The following is a 19858-nucleotide window of genomic DNA, read 5'->3' as shown; positions in this document are numbered from 1 at the left end:
GGATTAGCTGTAGTTTCCGAGTCACCTTCAAAGGTAGCCCCACATAGAGCGCATTGCAGTAGTCCAAGCGGGAGATAACTAGAGCATGCACCACTCTGGCGAGACAGTCCACGGGCAGGTAGGGTCTCAGCCTGCGTACCAGGTGGAGTTGGTAGACAGCTGCCCTGGATACAGAATTAACCTGCGCCTCCATGGACAGCTGTGAGTCCAAAATGACTCCCAGGCTACGCACCAGGTCCTTCAGGGGCACAGTTACCCCATTCAGGACCAGGGAGTCCTCCACACCAGCCCGCCCCCTGTCCCCCAAGAACAGTACTTCTGTCTTGTCAGGATTCAACTTCAATCCATTAGCCGCCATCCATCCTCCAACCGCCTCCAGGCACTCACACAGGACCTTCACCGCCTTCACTGGTTCTGATTTGAAAGAGAGGTAGAGCTGGGTATCATCTGCATATTGATGGACACCCAGTCCAAACCCCCTGATGATCTCTCCCAGCGGCTTCATATAGATGTTAAAAAGCATGGGGGAGAGGACGGAACCCTGAGGCACCCCACAGGTGAGGGCCCAAGGGTCTGAACACTCATCCCCCACCACCACTTTCTGAACACTCATCCCCCACCACCACTTTCTGAACACGGCCCAGGAGGAAGGAGCGAAACCACTGTATAACAGTGCCCCCAGCTCCCAACCCCTCTAGACGGTCCAGAAGGATGTTATGGTCGATTGTATCAAAGGCCGCTGAGAGATCCAGCAGAACTAGGAAACAACTCTCACCTTTGTCCCTAGCTCGCCGGAGATCATCAACCAGTGCGACCAAGGCAGTTTCAGTCCCATGATGAGGCCTGAACCCTGATTGGAAGGGATCCAAATGGTCCGCATCCTCCAGGCGTGCCTGGAGTTGTTCAGCAACCACCCGCTCAATCACCTTGCCCAAGATCGGAAGATTTGAGACTGGGCGATAGTTGGCCATACTGGCCGGGTCTAAAGATGGTTTTTTAAGAAGCGGTTTAATGACCGCCTCTTTCAGCAGATCTGGGAATGTTCCCTCACAGAGGGAAGCATTCACCACCCAGCAGAGCCCATCGCCCAGCCCTTCCCGGCTTGCTTTTATTAGCCAGGATGGGCAAGGATCAAGGAGACAGGTGGTTGGTTTCACGCGTCCAAGCAGCCTGTCCACATCCTCGGGGGTAACGGATTGAAATTGATTCCATGCAACTTGACCAGACAGAGCTCCAGCACTCTCCCGCCCCAGCCCTGCTCCCACGGTGGTGTCTAGCTCCTTCCGAATATGAGTGATTTTATCTGCAAAAAAACTTTGCAGAATCGTTGCAGGAGATCTTGGGCTCTTTACAAGGCCCCGGTGGTAAAGGTGTTTCCGTTAAATTGCGGACCACCTGAAAGAGTCTCCTGCTGCTGTTTTCTGCAGATGCAATAGAGGCGGTGAAGAAAGTCTTCTTCGCCGTCGCTATCGCCACTTGGTAGGCTCGACGTTGAGCTCTAACCTGTGTCCGGTCAGATTCGGAGTGAGTTTTCTGCCACCGACGCTCTAGCCGTCTCAGCGATTGTTTCATCGCCCTCAGCTCCGGGGAAAACCACGGGGCTGTCCGGGCTCCATGCAATCGGAGAGGGCGCTTCGGAGCCAGACAGTCGATAGCCCTGGTTAACTCCGCATTCCAGCAGGCCACCAGGGAATCAGCTGAAAGGCCATCAACATGGGATAAAGCATCCCCTACCACTCTGGAAACCATTTGGATCCATTAAGTGGCGGGGGCGGACCATCCGAATTGGTCCCACCTCCCTGCAGAGGGGAAGGGTCACGGAGAAGTCCAGTTGCACCAGGAAGTGATCTGACCATGGCACTTCTTTTGTTTCACTTTTACTTAGTGTCAGATCACCCATGTCACTAGAGGTGAATACCAGGTCTAAGGCATGTCCATGACTATGAGTTGGGCCCAACTTATTCAGGGACAGCCCCATGGAGGCCATGCTTTCCACGAAGTCCCGAGCGGCCCCTTGTAAGGTCGTGTTGGCGTGGATGTTAAAATCCCCTAGGACAACCAAACTAGGTGTCTCCAGGAGAACATCCGCCACGACCTGAAGCAGCTCGGACAGGGAATCCTTGGTGCAGCGGGGAGGTCGGTACACCAAAAGGAATCCTGTACTGCCCCTATTGCCCAACTTCCAGAACATGCACTCAGAAAACTGGGTCTTCCCAGTAGGACGCCTGGTGCAAACTAATGACTTCCTAAAAATCACTGCAACGCCCCCTCCCCGCCCACATGACCTGGGTTGCTGTGCGTAAGAGAAACCCGGTGGGCAAGCGGCAGCAAGGACAGGCCCATCTGCTTCCTCCAACCAGGTCTCTGTCACACATGCCAGGTCAAATCCTCCATCCACAATCAGGTCGTGGATGGCAGTGGTTTTATTCATCATTGACCTGGCATTACACAGCAACACCTTCAGGTTATGTGGGTTTCCCCTGTTGATTCCAGTATCCATCCGGTCAAGGCCAGACCCGGAGGCAAGGATAGTCTTCAAACAACGACTAAACCTGCCTCCTTGGTAATGACATGGTCTGGTCTTAGCGTAACTCCACCTCCTGCCCGTGATCACCGAGATCGGATGTCCCAGTGCTCCCCCCCCTGTGGAACTTGTCCCAGCCATCGTGTTGGCTGGGGCCTCACTCCCAGGCAGCCCTGATCCCACCCCTTAAAAACAAAACACAAACTATACAGAACCAATAAAACAACAGAAAGCTAAAACAGAACAATTATACTAAAATTAATCCCCAACCAAATATCCATTACACCCACCCACCCCCAATAAGGGAAAAAAGGAAAAAAAGAAATACAAATTTAAATTGCCACCGACTGCTTGAGGACATTTTAAAACACATTGGAACAGGGAAGCAATTGCAGAACACTTCCCAGCTTCCCCAAAAGTTTGTTCCAAATAAGGGCCTGGGCCACGCCCCCTGGGCCAGTTGGAAAAGGCCCTGGAAGGGAGCAGGTCCTGCTGTCCTCACCCAGCCGATGGTCCGAGGCTTCCCCGCAGCAGGAGTCCCTTTATAGCTGGGAGAGAGGGCCTGGGCCACGCCCCCTGGGCCAGTTGGAAAAGGCCCTGGAAGGGAGCAGGCCCTGCAGTCCTCACCCAGCCGATGGTCCGAGGCCTCTCTGCAGCAGGAGTCCCTTTATAGCTGGGAGAAAGGGCCTGGGCCACGCCCCCTGGGCCAGTTGGAAAAGGCCCTGGAAGGGAGCAGGCCCTGCAGTCCTCACCCAGCCGATGGTCCGAGGCCTCCCAGCAGCAGGAGTCCCTTTATAGCTGGGAGAGAGGGCCTGGGCCACGCCCCCTGGGCCAGTTGGAAAAGGCCCTGGAAGGGAGCAGGCCCTGCAGTCCTCACCCAGCCGATGGTCCGAGGCCTCACTGCAGCAGGAGTCCCTTTATAGCTGGGAGAGAGGGCCTGGGCCACGCCCCCTGGGCCAGTTGGAGAAGGCCCTGGAAGGGAGCAGGCCCTGCAGTCCTCACCCAGCCGATGGTGTGATATATGCTTCTTTCCACAACTCTGGTGCCCTTTTCCCCTCCATTATTTCATTACAGACCTCTTTCAAAGGTTGTACTAGCCATTCTTTTAAAGATCTGTAATATCTAGAAGTCAGTCCATCCGGTCCTGGAGATTTTCCCAATTGCATATTCTGAATGGCACCTTCTATCTCCTGTTCAGTTATTTTGTAGTTCAACATTAATTTATTTTCTTGAGCGATTTTTTTGTAATCCGTTTGTTTTCAAAAATCGATCTACATCAGCTTCTTTCTGTGGCCCTTGTATATATAATTGTTTAAAATACCTCTGGAAACAATTTCTAATCTCAACTGGGTTCTGTATATTCCTTCCTTCCACTTCTAAATTTGTAACTGTATTTAATTTTTGTCTTTTTTTCATTTGCCAAGCCAGCAATTTCCCACATTTATTAGCCGACTCGAATGTTTTTTGTCTTATTTGTTTAATTTTCCATTCTATCTCCTGATTCATCATTTTCATATATTGCACTTGATATAACTTTATTTCTCTCAAAATCTCTTGAGACTTTGGTTTTGCTCTCAATTTTTTTTCACCTTCCTTTATTTTCTCCAAAATTTTATCCTTCTTCTCATTTTGAATTCTCTTCTTTAATGCATTCTGTTGTATCAAGAACCCTCTCATAACCGCTTTACTTGCGTCCCAGATTATTCTTTTTTCCACATTGGTGTTCATATTTATCTCAAAATAGTCTTTCAAAGTTTTTTGGGCCTTCTTAAGCACATCTTCATCTCTGAATAAGGTGTCATTCATCCTCCATCTAAAGGAGCCAGTTGGTATTAATTTCATTTCCATCTTAACAGCATTATGGTCGGAGCAGGTTTTTGGGCAGATTTCCACTTTTCTTGTCTTTGGTGCTATTCCTCTAGTTACCCATATTTGGTCAATTCTTGTCCATGTCATATTGGCTTCAGAAAAGAAGGTTCCTTCTTTAGCCATGGGGTTCTTTGTTCTCCAAATATCAACTAAGTCCAAGTTATCTGTCATCTCAAAGAAAGTTTTCGCTAGTCTACCATCCTTGGTGACTACCTGTCTTTGTGCCTTGTCCATATTTGTAGATACCACTCCATTCATATCTCCCATCAAAATCATGTTGTAATCCAAATAGTCCATCAGGGTCTCATGCAACCTTTTTAAAAAAATCAGATTTCCCCTCATTTGGTGCATAAATTCCTACTATCAAAAATTTTTCTCCTTGTAATTGAATTTCGATTGCCACAAATCTTCCTTGGTCATCTTTAAAAATAAATTTCGGTAATAATCTGTCCTTGCATAAATCACAACCCCTCTTTTTTTAACCTTGTCCGATGAAATAAACTCCTGACCAAGTCTTTTATTAGTCAATAGTTTCCTGTGTAACCTTGTTATATGTGTTTCTTGTAAACAAATCAAGTCCAATTGTTCCTTTTTTAATAAATGAAACACAGATCTCCTTTTCTGAGGGGAGTTCAAACCATTACAATTCCAGCTTAATAGTTGCAGAGCCATGATGTAGTTACTTTACTTCTCCTCCAACTGCACCCAGTGCCTGTTCCTGTTCTGTCGGTGGTATCACCTTCTTCAGGCGATCTTTTAGTTCCGGAGGTAAATCTGGTATATCTAAGGTTTCACTTACAAGTGCTCTCAGCTCTCCTGTAACTTTCTTCTGCAGGTCTTCTCCGTGGTCTCTCCAAAATTTATCTTTGTCGTCTTCTGATCTTATTTTTATCTTCTTCCCTTTATAACTGAAGGATAGGCCTTGGGGGAATTCCCACCTAAAAATGATTCCGTTGCTTCTCAACAGGTCGACCAAATCTCTGTAATTGGACCTAAGGTCCAAAAGATGTTTCGGAATATCCTTAAATATTTCCACTTTCGACTGATGTATTTCCAAAGTCTTCTGGAAGTGCAGACTCAAGATTTTATCTCTCTCCTGTTTTGTTCGGAGGGTGATCAAACAGTCTCTCACCCTGTTCTTCCTCCCTCCTCTTCCAAGCCTAAAAGCTCTCACTATCTTGAAACTATCCTTCCCCAAATCTGGGTTCCAAAAGTCTGCAAATTCCTGCGTGAGAAATTCAATCAAATTATCTTTCTCCAATTCAGGTACGGCCCTGACCCTTAAATTCACCAGTTTCTCCTTCAATTCAATCATAGACAGTATTGACTTGTGGTCTTCAAGTTGTTTGTGCAACGGTGGTATCTTCTCTTCTAGAACAGTGGCTGTAGCAGTTGCAATTTCTTTAGCCTCCTTGGCTGTCTTTCGTGTCGAAGTGGATTCCTGCAATAATTTCTGGATAGTTTCTGTGTTAGTATTTACTTTCTGTCCCAAATTGTTAATACTTGTGGTATTTTGATCAATTTTACCCGATGCCTTGGCTACTTGTTTGCTTATTCTTTCCAAAGATTCGTTTATTTTTCCTAGTGTCTGAGCCAGGGCATCGTCAGCAGCCATACCTTTGGGTTTTGGTTGTGCCGATGAGGTTGCTGTTGGTAAACCAGAAGGGCCAGATGTCGAAGCCCTTCTTTGCAGCCCGCCGTCTGTGCGAAGTACTTTGCCAGACCTCGTTGCTTGTAGCAAATTTATCTTCTCTTTCCCATCTGCCATATCACTCTAGATATAGCCCAAGGTCAATCTCACGCTCAGAATCAACGTTGTTTTGAAGTGGAAAATCCCCTTAGCCCAGCTGCAATTGTAACAATTTCAAACTTCCTCTAGGGGACACAGTAACAATTGGAAATGTCTTTAAAGTAATTAACTTCTCCCTTTCACCCCCCAGTTCACCCAAAAGACAACAGTTTCTATCTCAGTTATATCCAGTTACTTTAAGACCAGAAGAAGCCTGTCAGCAATATTGTATCTTAGTTGTATCTCAGATGCAGAGTTAACTGTCAAAAAGAACTTTCAAAAGCAGTGCAATTCTCAATACGGCTTTCTTACTGTCACTGGGAACCGTTCCAGGGTTTTGAGCGGTGGATTTTAGCTCCTCTTCCTCTTTTTGCAGGGAAATAACGTTCCAATCTTCTTCCCCCTCCTCCCCTGCTTTTAAGGGGGGAAAACACTATTTTGATGCTCAAAATTATTATCCTTCTCCAACGTCTTTTAAAGCTTCCGCTTTCAAGTTCATTGCTTTACTCCACTTACAAGAACGGGAGGCAGACTTCCTGTTTATACCTCTCCGCTTCGGTGCCAAATTAATCATAAAATTTGTAAAGTTCCTTTAATTCCGAAGTTAGCCTACTCACGGATCGTTGTTTTACAGCCAAATTGTCCCAGGAAAAAGGCAGCGCTCTCTGGCAACAGCTGCGCGGCTTCGCTCCACAGAAGAAGCAGATGACTCACAGCACCGCGCCACTTCCCCGCTCCACTCCGGAGCCCGTTGCCGGGCTCCTTTGCCAATTGGGGGGGCGCAAACGGTGCCCGCCAAGTCCCACGGTCACAGGCTTCACCCGACTGTGATTTTTGAAGGGTCCCCGCTGCGCCGTAGCGGTAAAGACCCGATTTCCGTAGAGCCGGTTCCCTCCTAGTCATAGGGAATCCGCCATTACCGATGGCGCCACCCCGGAAGTCTTTGATATATTTTATAATCCAGAAACGGCCATAAAAGAATGGCAGTTGTAATCCATATATTCTTATAATCCCGAGTGAGTGGCAAGGTCAGATATTCAGTATTCCAAATGCTGTGCCCTGGTCTTCATCAGATGTCACTATGGAAATGCTGCCTTCCGAATTAAACTCCCGCTATTCCAGGCACTCTGCCTCCCTGAGGTTACCCCCCCCCCAAGTTCGACAGAGTGTTCTCCTGCCAAACTTCGGTTGCAAAAGTGAAGTTCCAGGGTTCTTTAAACTTGTAGCAGTTTAAGTTGCCAGGTCTTTGTGTTTTTAATCCAACACAGAGTTTGCCTGCTGGTTGCCTGCTCACTCATCCATCCATTAACAGGATGCCTCAGTCCAAGTTAAAAAAAAGAGAGAGAGAGAAAGGGAAGTCTTTAAACACTTGTAAAAGTGCAACTTAAAATGTTAAGAGTACTCTGAGGGCTGTTTAAAAAAACAACTCCTCTCCTCTCCCATTCACAAATCCCTGCTTGCAGAGCCTGTCAGTCAGAAAACGGAAGTTGACTTCCTGTTTAGATTCCATCTTCGCCAAATTGAAGTCCAATTACAAAAGAAAGAAAAAAGAAAAACCAAAGGATTTTAAGCTTGGAACATCTGCTGCTTTCGGTAGCAGCTGGTAACTGCAGCTGTTGGGTGCGCTGGAGCCGCTTCCTGCCCCCCACTTGCCGCCAAAAACAGTGATGGGTTTGCCAAGAGGTTGCGGTGCGTTTTTCCATGCTCTGCTGGTCCCCTCGAGACCCCACTCTTCTGTGGGAGTTTTTTAGGGGGTTGCCTAGCCCTGGCACAATCTCCTCTAGCCCAAAACAGCTCGAACCAGTCGTTTCTTTAAGCAGACGACACGGAACGCGCCGCCATTCTGCTCCACAGCAGACTGGAAGACCCAGATATTCTATAATATCAATTATGTTCCTTATATTATCCTTCATCTGACATCCTGGTAGAAAGCCAGCCTGATCGTGATGAATTATGGCTGTTAAGACACCCTTCATTCAATTGGCCAAAATATTGAGAAATAATTTATAGTTGTTATTTAATAAAGAAATTGGTCTATAATTTTTAAACTAAAAGTCCATATCTTGTTTTGGGATCAGAGTAATATAGGCCTCCTTCCAGGTGTCTGCTACTTTACCTGATTTTAAAATCCCATTCATTACTTTTTTTAATGGTTGTACCAGAAAATCCTGCAACTTTTTATAATACTTTGCTGAATATCCATTCGGCCCTGGCGATTTACCTATCTTAGCTTGCTTAATTGCCTCTTGCACCTCAAGCATCATGGGTACAGGGATTGGGGCCACATACGGCATCCTTCGGGGGTCGAGATGCCAGCTGGCTAGCCCCCAGCTGGATCATGCCCTTCCAGCCGTGATGATCCCCCAATCTCTGGTGCGACGTAAATCAGCGACTCAGACTTCAAAAGCCTGAGCATTTTATATTATATTAAAATATAATATTAGCAGAGCATACTGTGCAAACAGAACAGGTGAGAGGCTTGTGGAAACATACTAACAGCTAAAGCTTTATTAAGCGTAAATCATGACAAAGAAAACATGTCATCTTCCTTTCTTCTCAGAGAGACAGAGAAAAGCAAAAGCTATACACACTACGGAAGTTCCCAGCCAGCTGTGCTGGAACGTAAACAGACATGTGACACGTAACAATCCCATGTCTGCTCCTTAAGGTGGAATGGAATTTTCCAACATCCTCCGCCTTTCCATGTAACCTATGGCGCAGTATTTCAACCCAACTGCAACCGCTGTACATATACCTTAAGTTGTTCCCTGTTAACAACTTTAGACAACAGATCAGCAGGAATTTCATTTCCTGGCATGTAGGACACCTGGATGAGTCCTTTCCGAACACACTCCCTTGCACAATGTAACTTTCTTTGCAAGTACTTGGTTCTTTGCCTGCAACTCTCTGAAGCTAGCAAACCCAAACAGGACCTGTTGTCTTGATAAACCTGTATAGGACATTTCACATTAACCCTGATGTCCTGAAACAGTTGCAACAACCATTCACAATCCATAAGTGAATGACAGTGCATTGAGTTCAGCTTCACGAGAACTTAGGCTCACTGTTGTCTGCTTCTTGCACAGCCAGTCAAACTGACACTGGTTGTACATGTAGCACACCCCAGAAGTGCTTGTGCCATCTGTGGTGTCACTTCCAAAAATTGCATCTGCAAAAATCTCAAGACCTCCAGACTTTTGACTAGTGAATCTCAGTCTGTAGTGCATAGTACCTTTCAGGTAACGAGCTATGCACTTGAGAGCTTTCCAATCCTGAACAGTAGGATTGTTAGCGTGTCTGCTAAGATTCCAGTTACAGATAGGTAGCCGTGTTGGTCTGCCATAGTCAAAATAAAAAAATTCCTTCCAGTAGCACCTTAAAGACCAACTAAGTTAGTTCTTGGTATGAGTTTTCGTGTGCATGCACACTTCTTCAGCACACGAAAGCTCATACCAAGAACTAACTTAGTTGGTCTTTAAGGTGCTACTGGAAGGAATTTTTTTATTCTGCTAAGATTATTAGTGCTCACAGCTATATCAGGTCTTGAACATCTGGCAATGAAATTCAGCTTGCCTAGAATGCATCTGTACAATGTAGCGTCAGAAAATGCTTCACCAGTATCATCTACCAGGAAACCTGTTACCATTGGTGTGTTCACAGGATTTGCACCAACCAAATTCAGCCTGGTTAACACATCAGCAATTTTCTGAGATTGGTGTACCATAAAATCACCTGCCTGGTTTTTCTCTACTTCCAGAGAAAGATAGTTTGATACCTCACCAAGATCCTTCATGTCAAAGTGCTCTCACAGCTGAACTAGGGTGCTTTGGTACAAAGCCTGATGCTTCCAAAAGAAAAGAAGATCACCAACAAAGCATACACAATACAGTTTGTTTTGCCCCACCTCTTTGACAAACACACATGGGTCTGCTTTGCCCTGGTGAAAACCTAGAGAAAGCAATTAGATTTGGCACTCTGTTTGAAACCATATAGGGATTTCTGTAGCTTACAGACCATTCTCTTCTGTACCTGCACTCCATCTGTTGGAAGCATATAAATCTCCTCCCCCAGAACCCCGTACAAAAAAGCTGTGTTCACGTTGTGGTGCAATCTTGAGCATAAGCCTAATGCTCTCATACTTGACAGTGGGTGAGTAGGTCTTGTGGTAGTCCTGTCCTGGTACCTGTGAAAAACCTCTTGTGACCAATCTGGCTTTGTGTCTTACTACCTTGCCATTCTGATCAGTCTTGGCCTTAAAGACCCATTTGCTTTCAACCAGCTTCAGCCCTTCTACTATTGGAACCAGTTCCCAGGTCTCATTCCTTTCTAAGGAATCAAGTTCAGCCTTCATGGCTTTTAGCTATGGCTCTGCATCCTTTGAGGTTAACTCCTGGACCTCTTGGAAGCTTGAAGGTTCCCACACCTTCTCTGAGCTACTAACAACAGCTGTTGCTGTTTTAGCAAACTCATCAGCATACCTCTTTGGAGATTTGCCCTTTGTGTCCCTTTCAGATTTGCGTACTAGACGCAAGTCTTCAGCACTCATCTCCTCTTTCTTAGGAGAATGGCGGCCAGTGGTGAACAGTGGTTCTTCCAATTCAGTGTCAGACCCATCAGATGGTCTGAGTGAGGCTTTCGCGCTCTTGAAGTCTGCTGTGTCACTGCCACTGTTAGCAGCACTAGCACCTCCCACTGAACTGGAATCTGAACCCTGGTCATCATCCTCATCTTTCTCTGCTTCCTCAGCAACTGGGTGACTCTGGGAAATCCCTACATTGTACTGAACACTCCTGGTAAACCGTACCGTCTTTGTGTAAGTCATTAGCACTCTGTATGCACCCATTATGTACCCCACAAATATGCCATGCACACCACGCTTCCCGAGCTTGCTGCTCTGTGGAGTATGGACCCACATGTCAGAACCAAAAATTCTCATGTGCTTGACGTATGGCTTCTTACCAAACATCTTTTCATAGGGAGTACAGCCTATTGGTGCAGAATACCTGTGATTATAAGAATAAACAAAACAATTCAGAGATTCAGCCCAATACTCTTCAGAAAGATTGGCATCATGCAACAAGGTTTTAAGGCCTTGTAGCAAAGTTTGATTTTCCTTTCACAAAGTCCATTCTGCCAAGGAGATCTTGGACTTGCGAGGTCATGCTGAATCCCCTTTTCAGTCAGAAATGCCTCAAACTGCTGAGTAGTGAATTCCCCTCCATCATCAGTAAACACTGCAGTTGCTTCCCATGGACATTTTGCAACCAAGCATAGAATTCCTTGAACCTAGGAAATGCTTCTGGTTTCTGCTTGAGCACGAACACATGAATGTACCTGGAAAAAGCATCAATCAATACCATGAAGTACTTTGCCCCACCTAGAAAGGGTTCAAGCGGACAAACAAGGTCTGCGTGGACAATCTGGTAGGGTTTAGATGCCTGCCTGCCAGAAACCTTGCCCTTTGGTGCAACCCATACCTTTGCTCTGCACATGACTTACACTTCATGAAAACCTGCAGGGTTTATTGGTCAGGCCTTGAACCATCTCTGGCATCTTGATCAGTGCTTGCCATCCCAAATGACCGAAGCACCTGTGGTGGGAATATATGCAATTTAAATGGAGAATTTTGTTAGTATTCATAACACAACAAGATTCACCACTTTGCACCTTGACACCGACATAAGTTATCAAGAAAAAACCATTTACATAATCTGCCTGTAAAATGTCTTTGTTGTTCTTCCTTATGATGCAAACTCTCTTCTTGAAGGAAATGTCAAAGTCTTGCTCTGTCAGCTGAGAAAAGCTAAGCAAGTTATCAGTGGAATCAGGAACAAACAGCACTTTGCTGATTGTAGTACTCAGGCTCTGGAGCTTGACCGTCCCTTCGCCAGCAACCTATAACAATTTACCATCCGCTTGGTGAATTGAACCCTCCTGTGGCACGAAGGAAACAAATAAATGCCGATTTCGACATACGTGGCAAGTCGCTCCCGAGTCGACAACAAAGTGACCCTTGGTCTTTGGGGTAGCAGTGTGTGCAATCAAGGCTTTATTCTGCACTGTGGTCTTCTTGCCCCCCTTCTTCCTGCTGCCTGTAGAATTGCTGCTTTGTTTACCTTTCGCTTTTGGATGCTGTTTACAGTCCCTGCGTAGGTGATCTTGGTTCCCACAGGAAAAGCATCTCACAGCTGCCAACACTCTAGTGCCCCCTGGTGCCTGCATCACTGTCTGGGATGACTTAACAACACCTTTGATGCAGTTAAATCCTGCGCTGGCAACGCTGCCAACTGGCTAGCAATGGCACTGTAACTTTCGTCCAAGGAGTCCAGAATAAGAACAAAAAACAAGGCCTCTGGAATGGTAAAGCCTCTATGCACAAGCTCTTGTCTGAGAGATTTTAACTCCAGGACATGTGCCCTTAAATCCCCTCCAGGCTTGAGCTTCATCCTGTGTAATTTTCTGAAGTAGAGCAGCACAGATCCAGCCTCTTCTCTCAGATGAGATGTGCAGTTGTCTTGCCAGCCAGCGTTATCAGTTCCTCCTGAGAGAGAGACAGGAGAATTAAGCCCATGGCCTTAGAATCAGCAGCAGACCATTCTGCTGTCAACGGTGCAGGGGCAGCATCTTGAACCGTGTGCCACACTGCAGTCCTCCTCAACAAGGCTTCACAATAGCCAGCCCAGGTCTGATAATTATCCCTATGAAGCTTGGGACACTGGGTGCTTCCCAGTGCATCCTGTAAAGGATCCATTTTCCTGCTCTTTGCTTCAGCCAGGAAAACAGTCAATTGCAGTCCTCTTTATCTGACAGCTTGTAAATCAGACTGCCTTTTTTTCAATTTTTCAATTTTTCCAGAAAGAAATGGCTTTGGGAAAAATGGAAAAAAACCAGGTCCCCCCCCCCCCCATTTTTCCATTTTCCCACCAGGCCTTCTCATCTCTAGTCGTTATGTTTTTGTGGTCCTGAGCCGTTTAAGGCTTTATATGTCAAAACCAGCTTTGAATTGGGCCCGGAAACTAATTGGTAGCCAGTGCAGTCGGACCAGGATCGGTGTAATATGCTCAAACCGTCTTGCTCCGGTGAGCAACCTGGCCGCTGAATTCTGCACCAGCTGAAGTTTCCGAAACGTCTTGAGAGGCAGCCCTACGTATAACACATTGCAGTAATCTAACCTTGAGGTTACCAGAGCACAGACAACACTAGTTAGGCTATCCCTGTCCAGATAGGGGTGTAGCTGGGCCACCAGCTGATGGAAGGCACTCCAGGCCACTGAGGCCACCTGAGCCTCGAGCAACAGCAAAGGATCCAGGAGTACCCCCAAGCTACGAACCTGCTCCTTCAGGGGAAGTGTAACCCCATCAAGAGCAGGCGACCTCCCACCTATGCAGTCTAGGGAACCACCCACTAACAATGCCTCAGTCTTATCTGGATTGAGCTTCAGTCTGTTGGCTCTCATCCCGTCCATTACTGAGGCAAGACACTGGTCCAGCACTGCCTCACCTGCAGATGTAAAGGAGAAATAGAGCTGAGTGCCATCAGCATACTGCTGACAATGTACTCCGAACCTCCAGATAACCCCATCCAGCAGTTTTGTGTAGATGTTAAACAACATGAGGGATAGGATTGAGCCCTGTGGAACCCCACATTGAAGGTTCCATGGGGCTGAAAAGCATTCCGTAAGTAACACACCCTGGGAACAACCATCCAAGTAGGACTGGAACCACTGGAAAGCAGTGCCACCCACCCCTAGTTTGGAGAGTCGCTCCAGAAGGATACCATGGTTGATGGTATCGAAAGCTGCTGAGAGGTTGGCCTAATGCAGCGAGCAGCCACAGATGCTCAACTAACTGATTTTGTTGGCTCAGATCACCAGACTGCCCTCTGCTTTTCCCTGCCCCCCATCCTTTTGCATTGAGTTTTGGTTGTTGGTCATATCTAGGACCATAAGAATCATAGAATCATAGAGTTGGAATAGACCACAAGGGCCATCGAGTCCAACCCCCTGCCAAGCAGGAAAAGAGAGGTCAAGCATATCTCAACTCACCACCCGCTTTGTCTCTGTCTCCCAAGCTGAGGCTAACCTTCCCTCTTGTGTGAAATACTGACAGAAGAAGACAGTAACCATCAGTGGACGCCTTTGTAAAGCAAATTTCCTTAACAGACCAACCCTTTGGAGTTCTCCTTGCCCATCAAGTCAAACCAAACTTACATTTGTGTACAAGCTGCTACTGTTTCACACACGCTTAAAAAAATCTGAGATAGTATTGTTAAGGTTTTCTTGCCAGTCTCTCATAGATGGTCTAGTTGAGATTCTTGTATTGCAAGGGATTGGACTAGATGACCCTCAGGGTCTCTTCCAACTGTACAATTCTATTATTCTGTGATTCTAAATCCCAGGATGTTAATGGGTGTGTCATTTTCTTCCCACTTCAAGGAGCGTGATGGTTTTGGAAGCCTTGTTGTGGCCCGGGGAAGGGGGCACGGACGTGGAGACTGGAGCATTGGCACCCCTGGGGGCATACAGGAAATCACCTACACAGTGCCAGCTGACAAATGTGGCTTGGTCATAGGCAAAGGTAAGCAGCATGAATCATAGAATTGTAAAGTTGGAAGGGACCCCCCAAGAGTAATCTAATCCAACCCCCTGCAATAAATATTTATATGCATGGGAATGTTAACACTTTAACTATGGGAAGGTGGTTCTGCATTGCCTGATCTTGGGAGCTTTTCCTATGTGCTGGTATCAAGTTTCGGTCTTCAATCAATACTAGAGGCACAGTCGATGGTGACACAAGAGATTGCCTTTTTGGTGGGTTTCCCCATATTGTGGAAATCCTTCCCAAGAGAGGGTAGACTAGCTCCCTTTTTTATTATTCCATCAGCAGACTAAGCCCTTCCCATTCAGACAAGCCTTGGGAAACTATGCAGCAGAGGATTCTGCAGTTGCAATCAAAATTATTCAACCCCCGTTGCAAATCAGGTTTATTATCAAAAGTTAGACTTTCAGCTGTTTGCAATGAGCAAATCAAACAAAAGCAATTGATATAGCTCAACACAACGGATGCAAAGCAGCCCCAGAGCATCACCGAGCCACCACCATGCTTCACTGTAGGCGGAGTGTTCTTTTCAGTGTATGCTTCATTCTTCTTCCTCCAGACACAGCGCTGATTCATGGGGCTGAAAAGTTCCAATTCTGTTTCATTACTCCACAGAACAGAATCCCAAAACTTCTGTAGCTTATTTATATGATCTTGAGCTTATTGGAATCAACTTTCATTGTGCTTTTTGGTCAGTAGTGGTGTACGTCTTGGAGTTCTGGTGGCATGGAAACCTTATGTGTTTAGTACATGCCTTACTTTGCTCACTGAAACCCCAGTGCCTGCTGCCACCAAGTATTGCTGCAGCTGTTTTGCAGTCACTCAAGGGTTTTTCCCAGCCTGCCTTCTCAGAAATATGGTTGTTGCCACAGAAGGCTTCATTTTTCTTCCTCTTCCAGGTACTGTAACCACTGTTCCTTTAACTTTGAACCTGTGAACTATGCTTCCAATGATGTCTTTAGGAACATTCAGTGCCTTTTGCTATCTTTTTGTATCTTGCTTCTTGTCTGTGAAGGGCAATAATCTCTTTTTTTACCTTCTTGGACCATTCTCTTGACTTAGCCATATTTCTAACATGCATTCAGTTTTGACACTCAGCAACCCCATAGCCAGCTTAGGTATTTCATGTGTTCCAGCTCAAGCACACCTGGTGCAACTGACGGAACCCTTGATTAGTTGCATCAAGTGTGTTTGAGACAACACCTGTTGTATTTGTGCTGTTGTGAGGGATTCTATTCAGGGGGTTGAATAATAGTGAGACTAGAGAAGCCAGTATAAGTTGCAATTTCAGCTGAATTTGGGGAGAACACTTGAAGCATCTTGTGCTCTTGTTATCTGTCGCTTGGACTACTGCAGCGCGCTCTATGTGGGGCTACCATTGAAGGTGACCCGGAAACTACAACTAATCCAGAATGTGGCAGCTAGACTGGTGACTGGGTCCTGAAAGACCTACGTTGGCTCCTAGTACGTTTCTGGGCACAATTCAAAGTGTTGGTGCTGACCTTTAAAGCCCTAAACAGCCTCAGTCCAATATACCTGAAGGAGCATCTCCACCCCCATCGAGAAGCCAAGTTACAGGGAACCAGGCAGAGGGCCTTCTCGGTAGTGGCACCCACCCTGTGGAATGCCATTTCTGCCAGATGTCCAAGAGAACAACAACTACCAGACTTTTAGAAGACATCTGAAGGCAGCCCTGTTTAGGGAAGCTTTTAATGTTTGATGTATTACAGTATTTTAATATTTTGTTGGAAGCCGCCCAGAGTGGCTGGGGAAGCCCAGCCAGATGGGCGGGGTATAAATAAATTATTATTATTATTATTATTATTATTATTATTATTATTATTATTATTACTATTATTTCAATTGCTTTTGTTTGATTTGCTCATTGCAAACAGCTGAAAGTCTGTAATAAACATGATTTTCAATGCAGGTTGAATAATTTCGATTGCAACTGTAATCACTGGGTTGCTGTCAGGGCAAACTGGATTTTAATTGCTGGTTCAAAATGTGTTTTAATCTATTTTACTTGTTGTTTTTAACTAGTTTGTTTTTATTACATTATATTTTACATCATGATGATTTAAAAAGTTTGAAGTTGAATTTCAACTTGGAGAAAGGATGGATATAAATATATTAAATAAATACACAGTAAATAACTAAGTAGCATCACTTTGCACCATGCAGTCATAAAACCCAGCAAAAAGTATTAACTCACTCCCACACCACCCCCGACAATACCAGAAAAGCAGCCCTTGAGGAAACCTGTCCCAAACAGCCTCAGCCCATTTCAACTGATTCAAGCCTTAGAAACCTTCCAGGCAGCTGAAACCTGGCAGAAAGTTTCCCGCCTCCGCTCCTGGCCTCCAGGGGGAGCCTCACTCTGCCCTTCTGGCTGCACTGAGGCTTTCCTCCGCAGAGACTTGCTGTGCCAAAGCGAGCAGGCAAGGAAGACGGAGAAGTGCAGGAGTTATTTTTGTCCCCCTCCCTCAGTGATGACACCCAGGGCAGCCCCCACACCCACACCTTCCTTTGCCATTGGGTGCTGCAGCACTGGCTGGGCCACAGGCCAGCGGTGAGACTGAAGAAGCATAGATACAGTGGCTAATTCAACAGAATTTGGTACTCAGAGGTCATGTAGAAAGTCTGACAAACACAGTAAATCAGCAGCACCTGGCAAGCATGCAATAATTGGTGAGGCGAGCTGCGAGACCCCCCCCCATCACCCCAGCTAAGTTCAGTGACAAAGTGATGGATTATCCAGGGTTCAAAGCGAATATGATGTTGCTCTTCAGAGTGTGTGTGTGGGGGGGGGGGAGACAGAATTCAAAGATGATTCTGAGCATGTTTTCTTTCTGATTAACCTCTTAGAAGGAGCAGCAAGACGCTGGATAATACCCCTAATGGTTAATCAGCACCAATGTTTGTCAGATTTGAACAGTTTTATGATGCAGCTGGATTTGATGTTCCAAAACCCTGAATGTCAATCCGCTGCCAACAGGAACATTCTGATATTGTGTCAAGGGGACTCCTCTATAATGCTTTACACCACAGAATTCAATTTAATCGCACAAGAATTAAATTGGAATCAGGAGGCTCTAATGGCGGTTTATCGGGTAGGGCTAAATGGGACTCTGCTAGATGAGCTGGCTAGGATGGCCCCTCCCTCTTCCCTGGAGGAGCTTATGCACATGACGTTGAGAATGGATCAAAGGCTGCAAGAGAGGAAAGAGGAATGGAAGCCCCTTTTCTGGATGCCAGTGAAATTGGGGGGCATGCCTATCCTTCATGTCAGAGAGCCGGGGGGGGGGAGGGTTGCCAAGGAGCGAGCCAGAAGAAGAGCCGATGCAGCTTGGCACTGCTTGTGGGCACCACATGTGGCCACAGAGGAGAAAGAGAGGAGGAGAAGGGAGCAGCTCTCCTGTTATTGTGGGAAAACTAACTACACAGCCAGGAATTGCCAGCCAAAACCCCAGTGAGATCTCTTTCTGGAGCTAGTGTGGAGGGAGGGCCACCCTGTGGGACAGCAGGCAGGAAACGGCCGACCCCAGTTCCAGTAAGAGGCCCAGAACTGGGAGGAAGTTCAGCTGCAGAGCCTCCATCTCCACGGGCGGTTCCCAGTCTCACAGTGCTTGCTGTGCTACAGTTCCCAAATGGGCGCAGAATGCAGTTGCGAGCTCTCATAGATTCAGGTTCCTCAGCGGATTTTGTGGATGTGGAATTTGCTAAGGAACATGGCATATCCATGCATAAATTATCCACCCCATTTAAAGTACAAACCATAGATGGGAGACCCCTGGTGTCAGGGGTGGTCTCTTGTGCAACCGTGCCTTTGAACTTGGAGCTACCTGGCCACCGTGAGCAAGCTATTTTCCACATGGCAAAGCTGGCCACATACCTTCTAGTCTTGGGGATGACCTAGTTGTCCAGACATGATCATGTTATCGCCTGGGGACAGAGATCCATAATGTTTGCTTCAGCGTATTGTCACCTCAATTTTTTGGGCTACAGACCCTTGGAAGTTGCAGCAGTATTGGGTGCAGGAGTGCTGGGTCCTTAATGGGTAAGGAGAGCCAACTGCCCCAAGAATACCAGCCCTTCCAAGATGTCTTTTGTGAAAAAGAAGCAGACAAGTTGCCGCCCCATAAAATGGACCTTGTGCCAGGTGCGAAACTGCCCATAAGTTGCCTCTATTCAATGTCGGAAGTAGAGCTGGCGGCCTTGAGGGAGATTTTAGAGAAGAATCTTTATCAGACCCCCCATGGCACCAAGTGGATCCCCTGTACTCTTCATGAAGAAAAAGGACACCACAGAACTTTGTTTATGCACCAACTATAGAAAGATTAACCGGATAATGGTGTCCAATCGCTGTCCACTACCACGTATCGGGGATCTATTGGAAAGGTTGTGGTCAGCGAAGATCTACACAAAGCTGGATTTGAGAGGGGCCTACACCTTAATCCACGTGGGAGAGGGAGATGAGTGGAAGACGATGTTCTGCACCAGGTACGGCAGCTTCAAATATCTGATCGTGCCTTTTGGACTTCAGTCAGGTACAGCAATGTTCCAAGCCTTCATCAGCTACATCCTCAGCTGTCTAGTAGATAAGTTTGTGGTGGTGTATCTCAATGATGTGCTGATTTACTCAGAGAACCCAGAGCAACACGTCCGATGTGACAGGTGCTGCAACGATTGAGAGAACACCAGCTTTATGCGAAGTTGGAAAAGTGCCAATTCCATGTCTCTTCTGTAGATTTCCTGGGTTACAGACTCTCACCTGAGGGGTGTGCATGGATCCGCAAAGGTAGAGAGTGTGGTGTTGTGGCACAAACCCAAAACAAAGAAAGACTTGCAGAGATTCTAGGGGTTCGCAAACTACTACCGCAAGTTCCTGCCAGACTATTCAAGGCTAACTACACCTCTCACAGATTGAGGGGCAAAAAGTCTTTCCAGTGGACAGCTGAGGCATGACGGGCATTTGAACAGCTCAAAACCATGTTCTCTTCAGAGGTATATCTAGCACATGCAGACCCGCACAGGCCACTAATCGTGGAAATGGATGCTTCAGACAGGGTGATGGCT

At 46.4% G+C, this 19858-nt stretch overlaps 1 protein-coding gene across 6 annotated transcripts in view; it reads left to right on the top strand.

Moving 5' to 3' along the window:
• The window catches only part of LOC309523367 (far upstream element-binding protein 3-like), a 388935-nt gene that overhangs the window by 238588 nt on the left and 130489 nt on the right, over positions 1 to 19858 (top strand). For all 6 annotated transcript variants that reach the window (XM_082207141.1, XM_082207142.1, XM_082207139.1 and 3 more), the window contains one exon: positions 14617 to 14758. In XM_082207141.1, the coding sequence (XP_082063267.1) occupies positions 14617 to 14758 (142 nt within the window). The remainder of the gene's footprint in view (positions 1 to 14616; positions 14759 to 19858) is intronic.

This window comes from Podarcis vaucheri (genome assembly GCF_965113315.1).
Source record: "Podarcis vaucheri genome assembly, chromosome: W".
Taxonomy (NCBI): domain Eukaryota; kingdom Metazoa; phylum Chordata; class Lepidosauria; order Squamata; family Lacertidae; genus Podarcis; species Podarcis vaucheri.
This window is presented reverse-complemented; position numbering and strand designations above follow the sequence as displayed.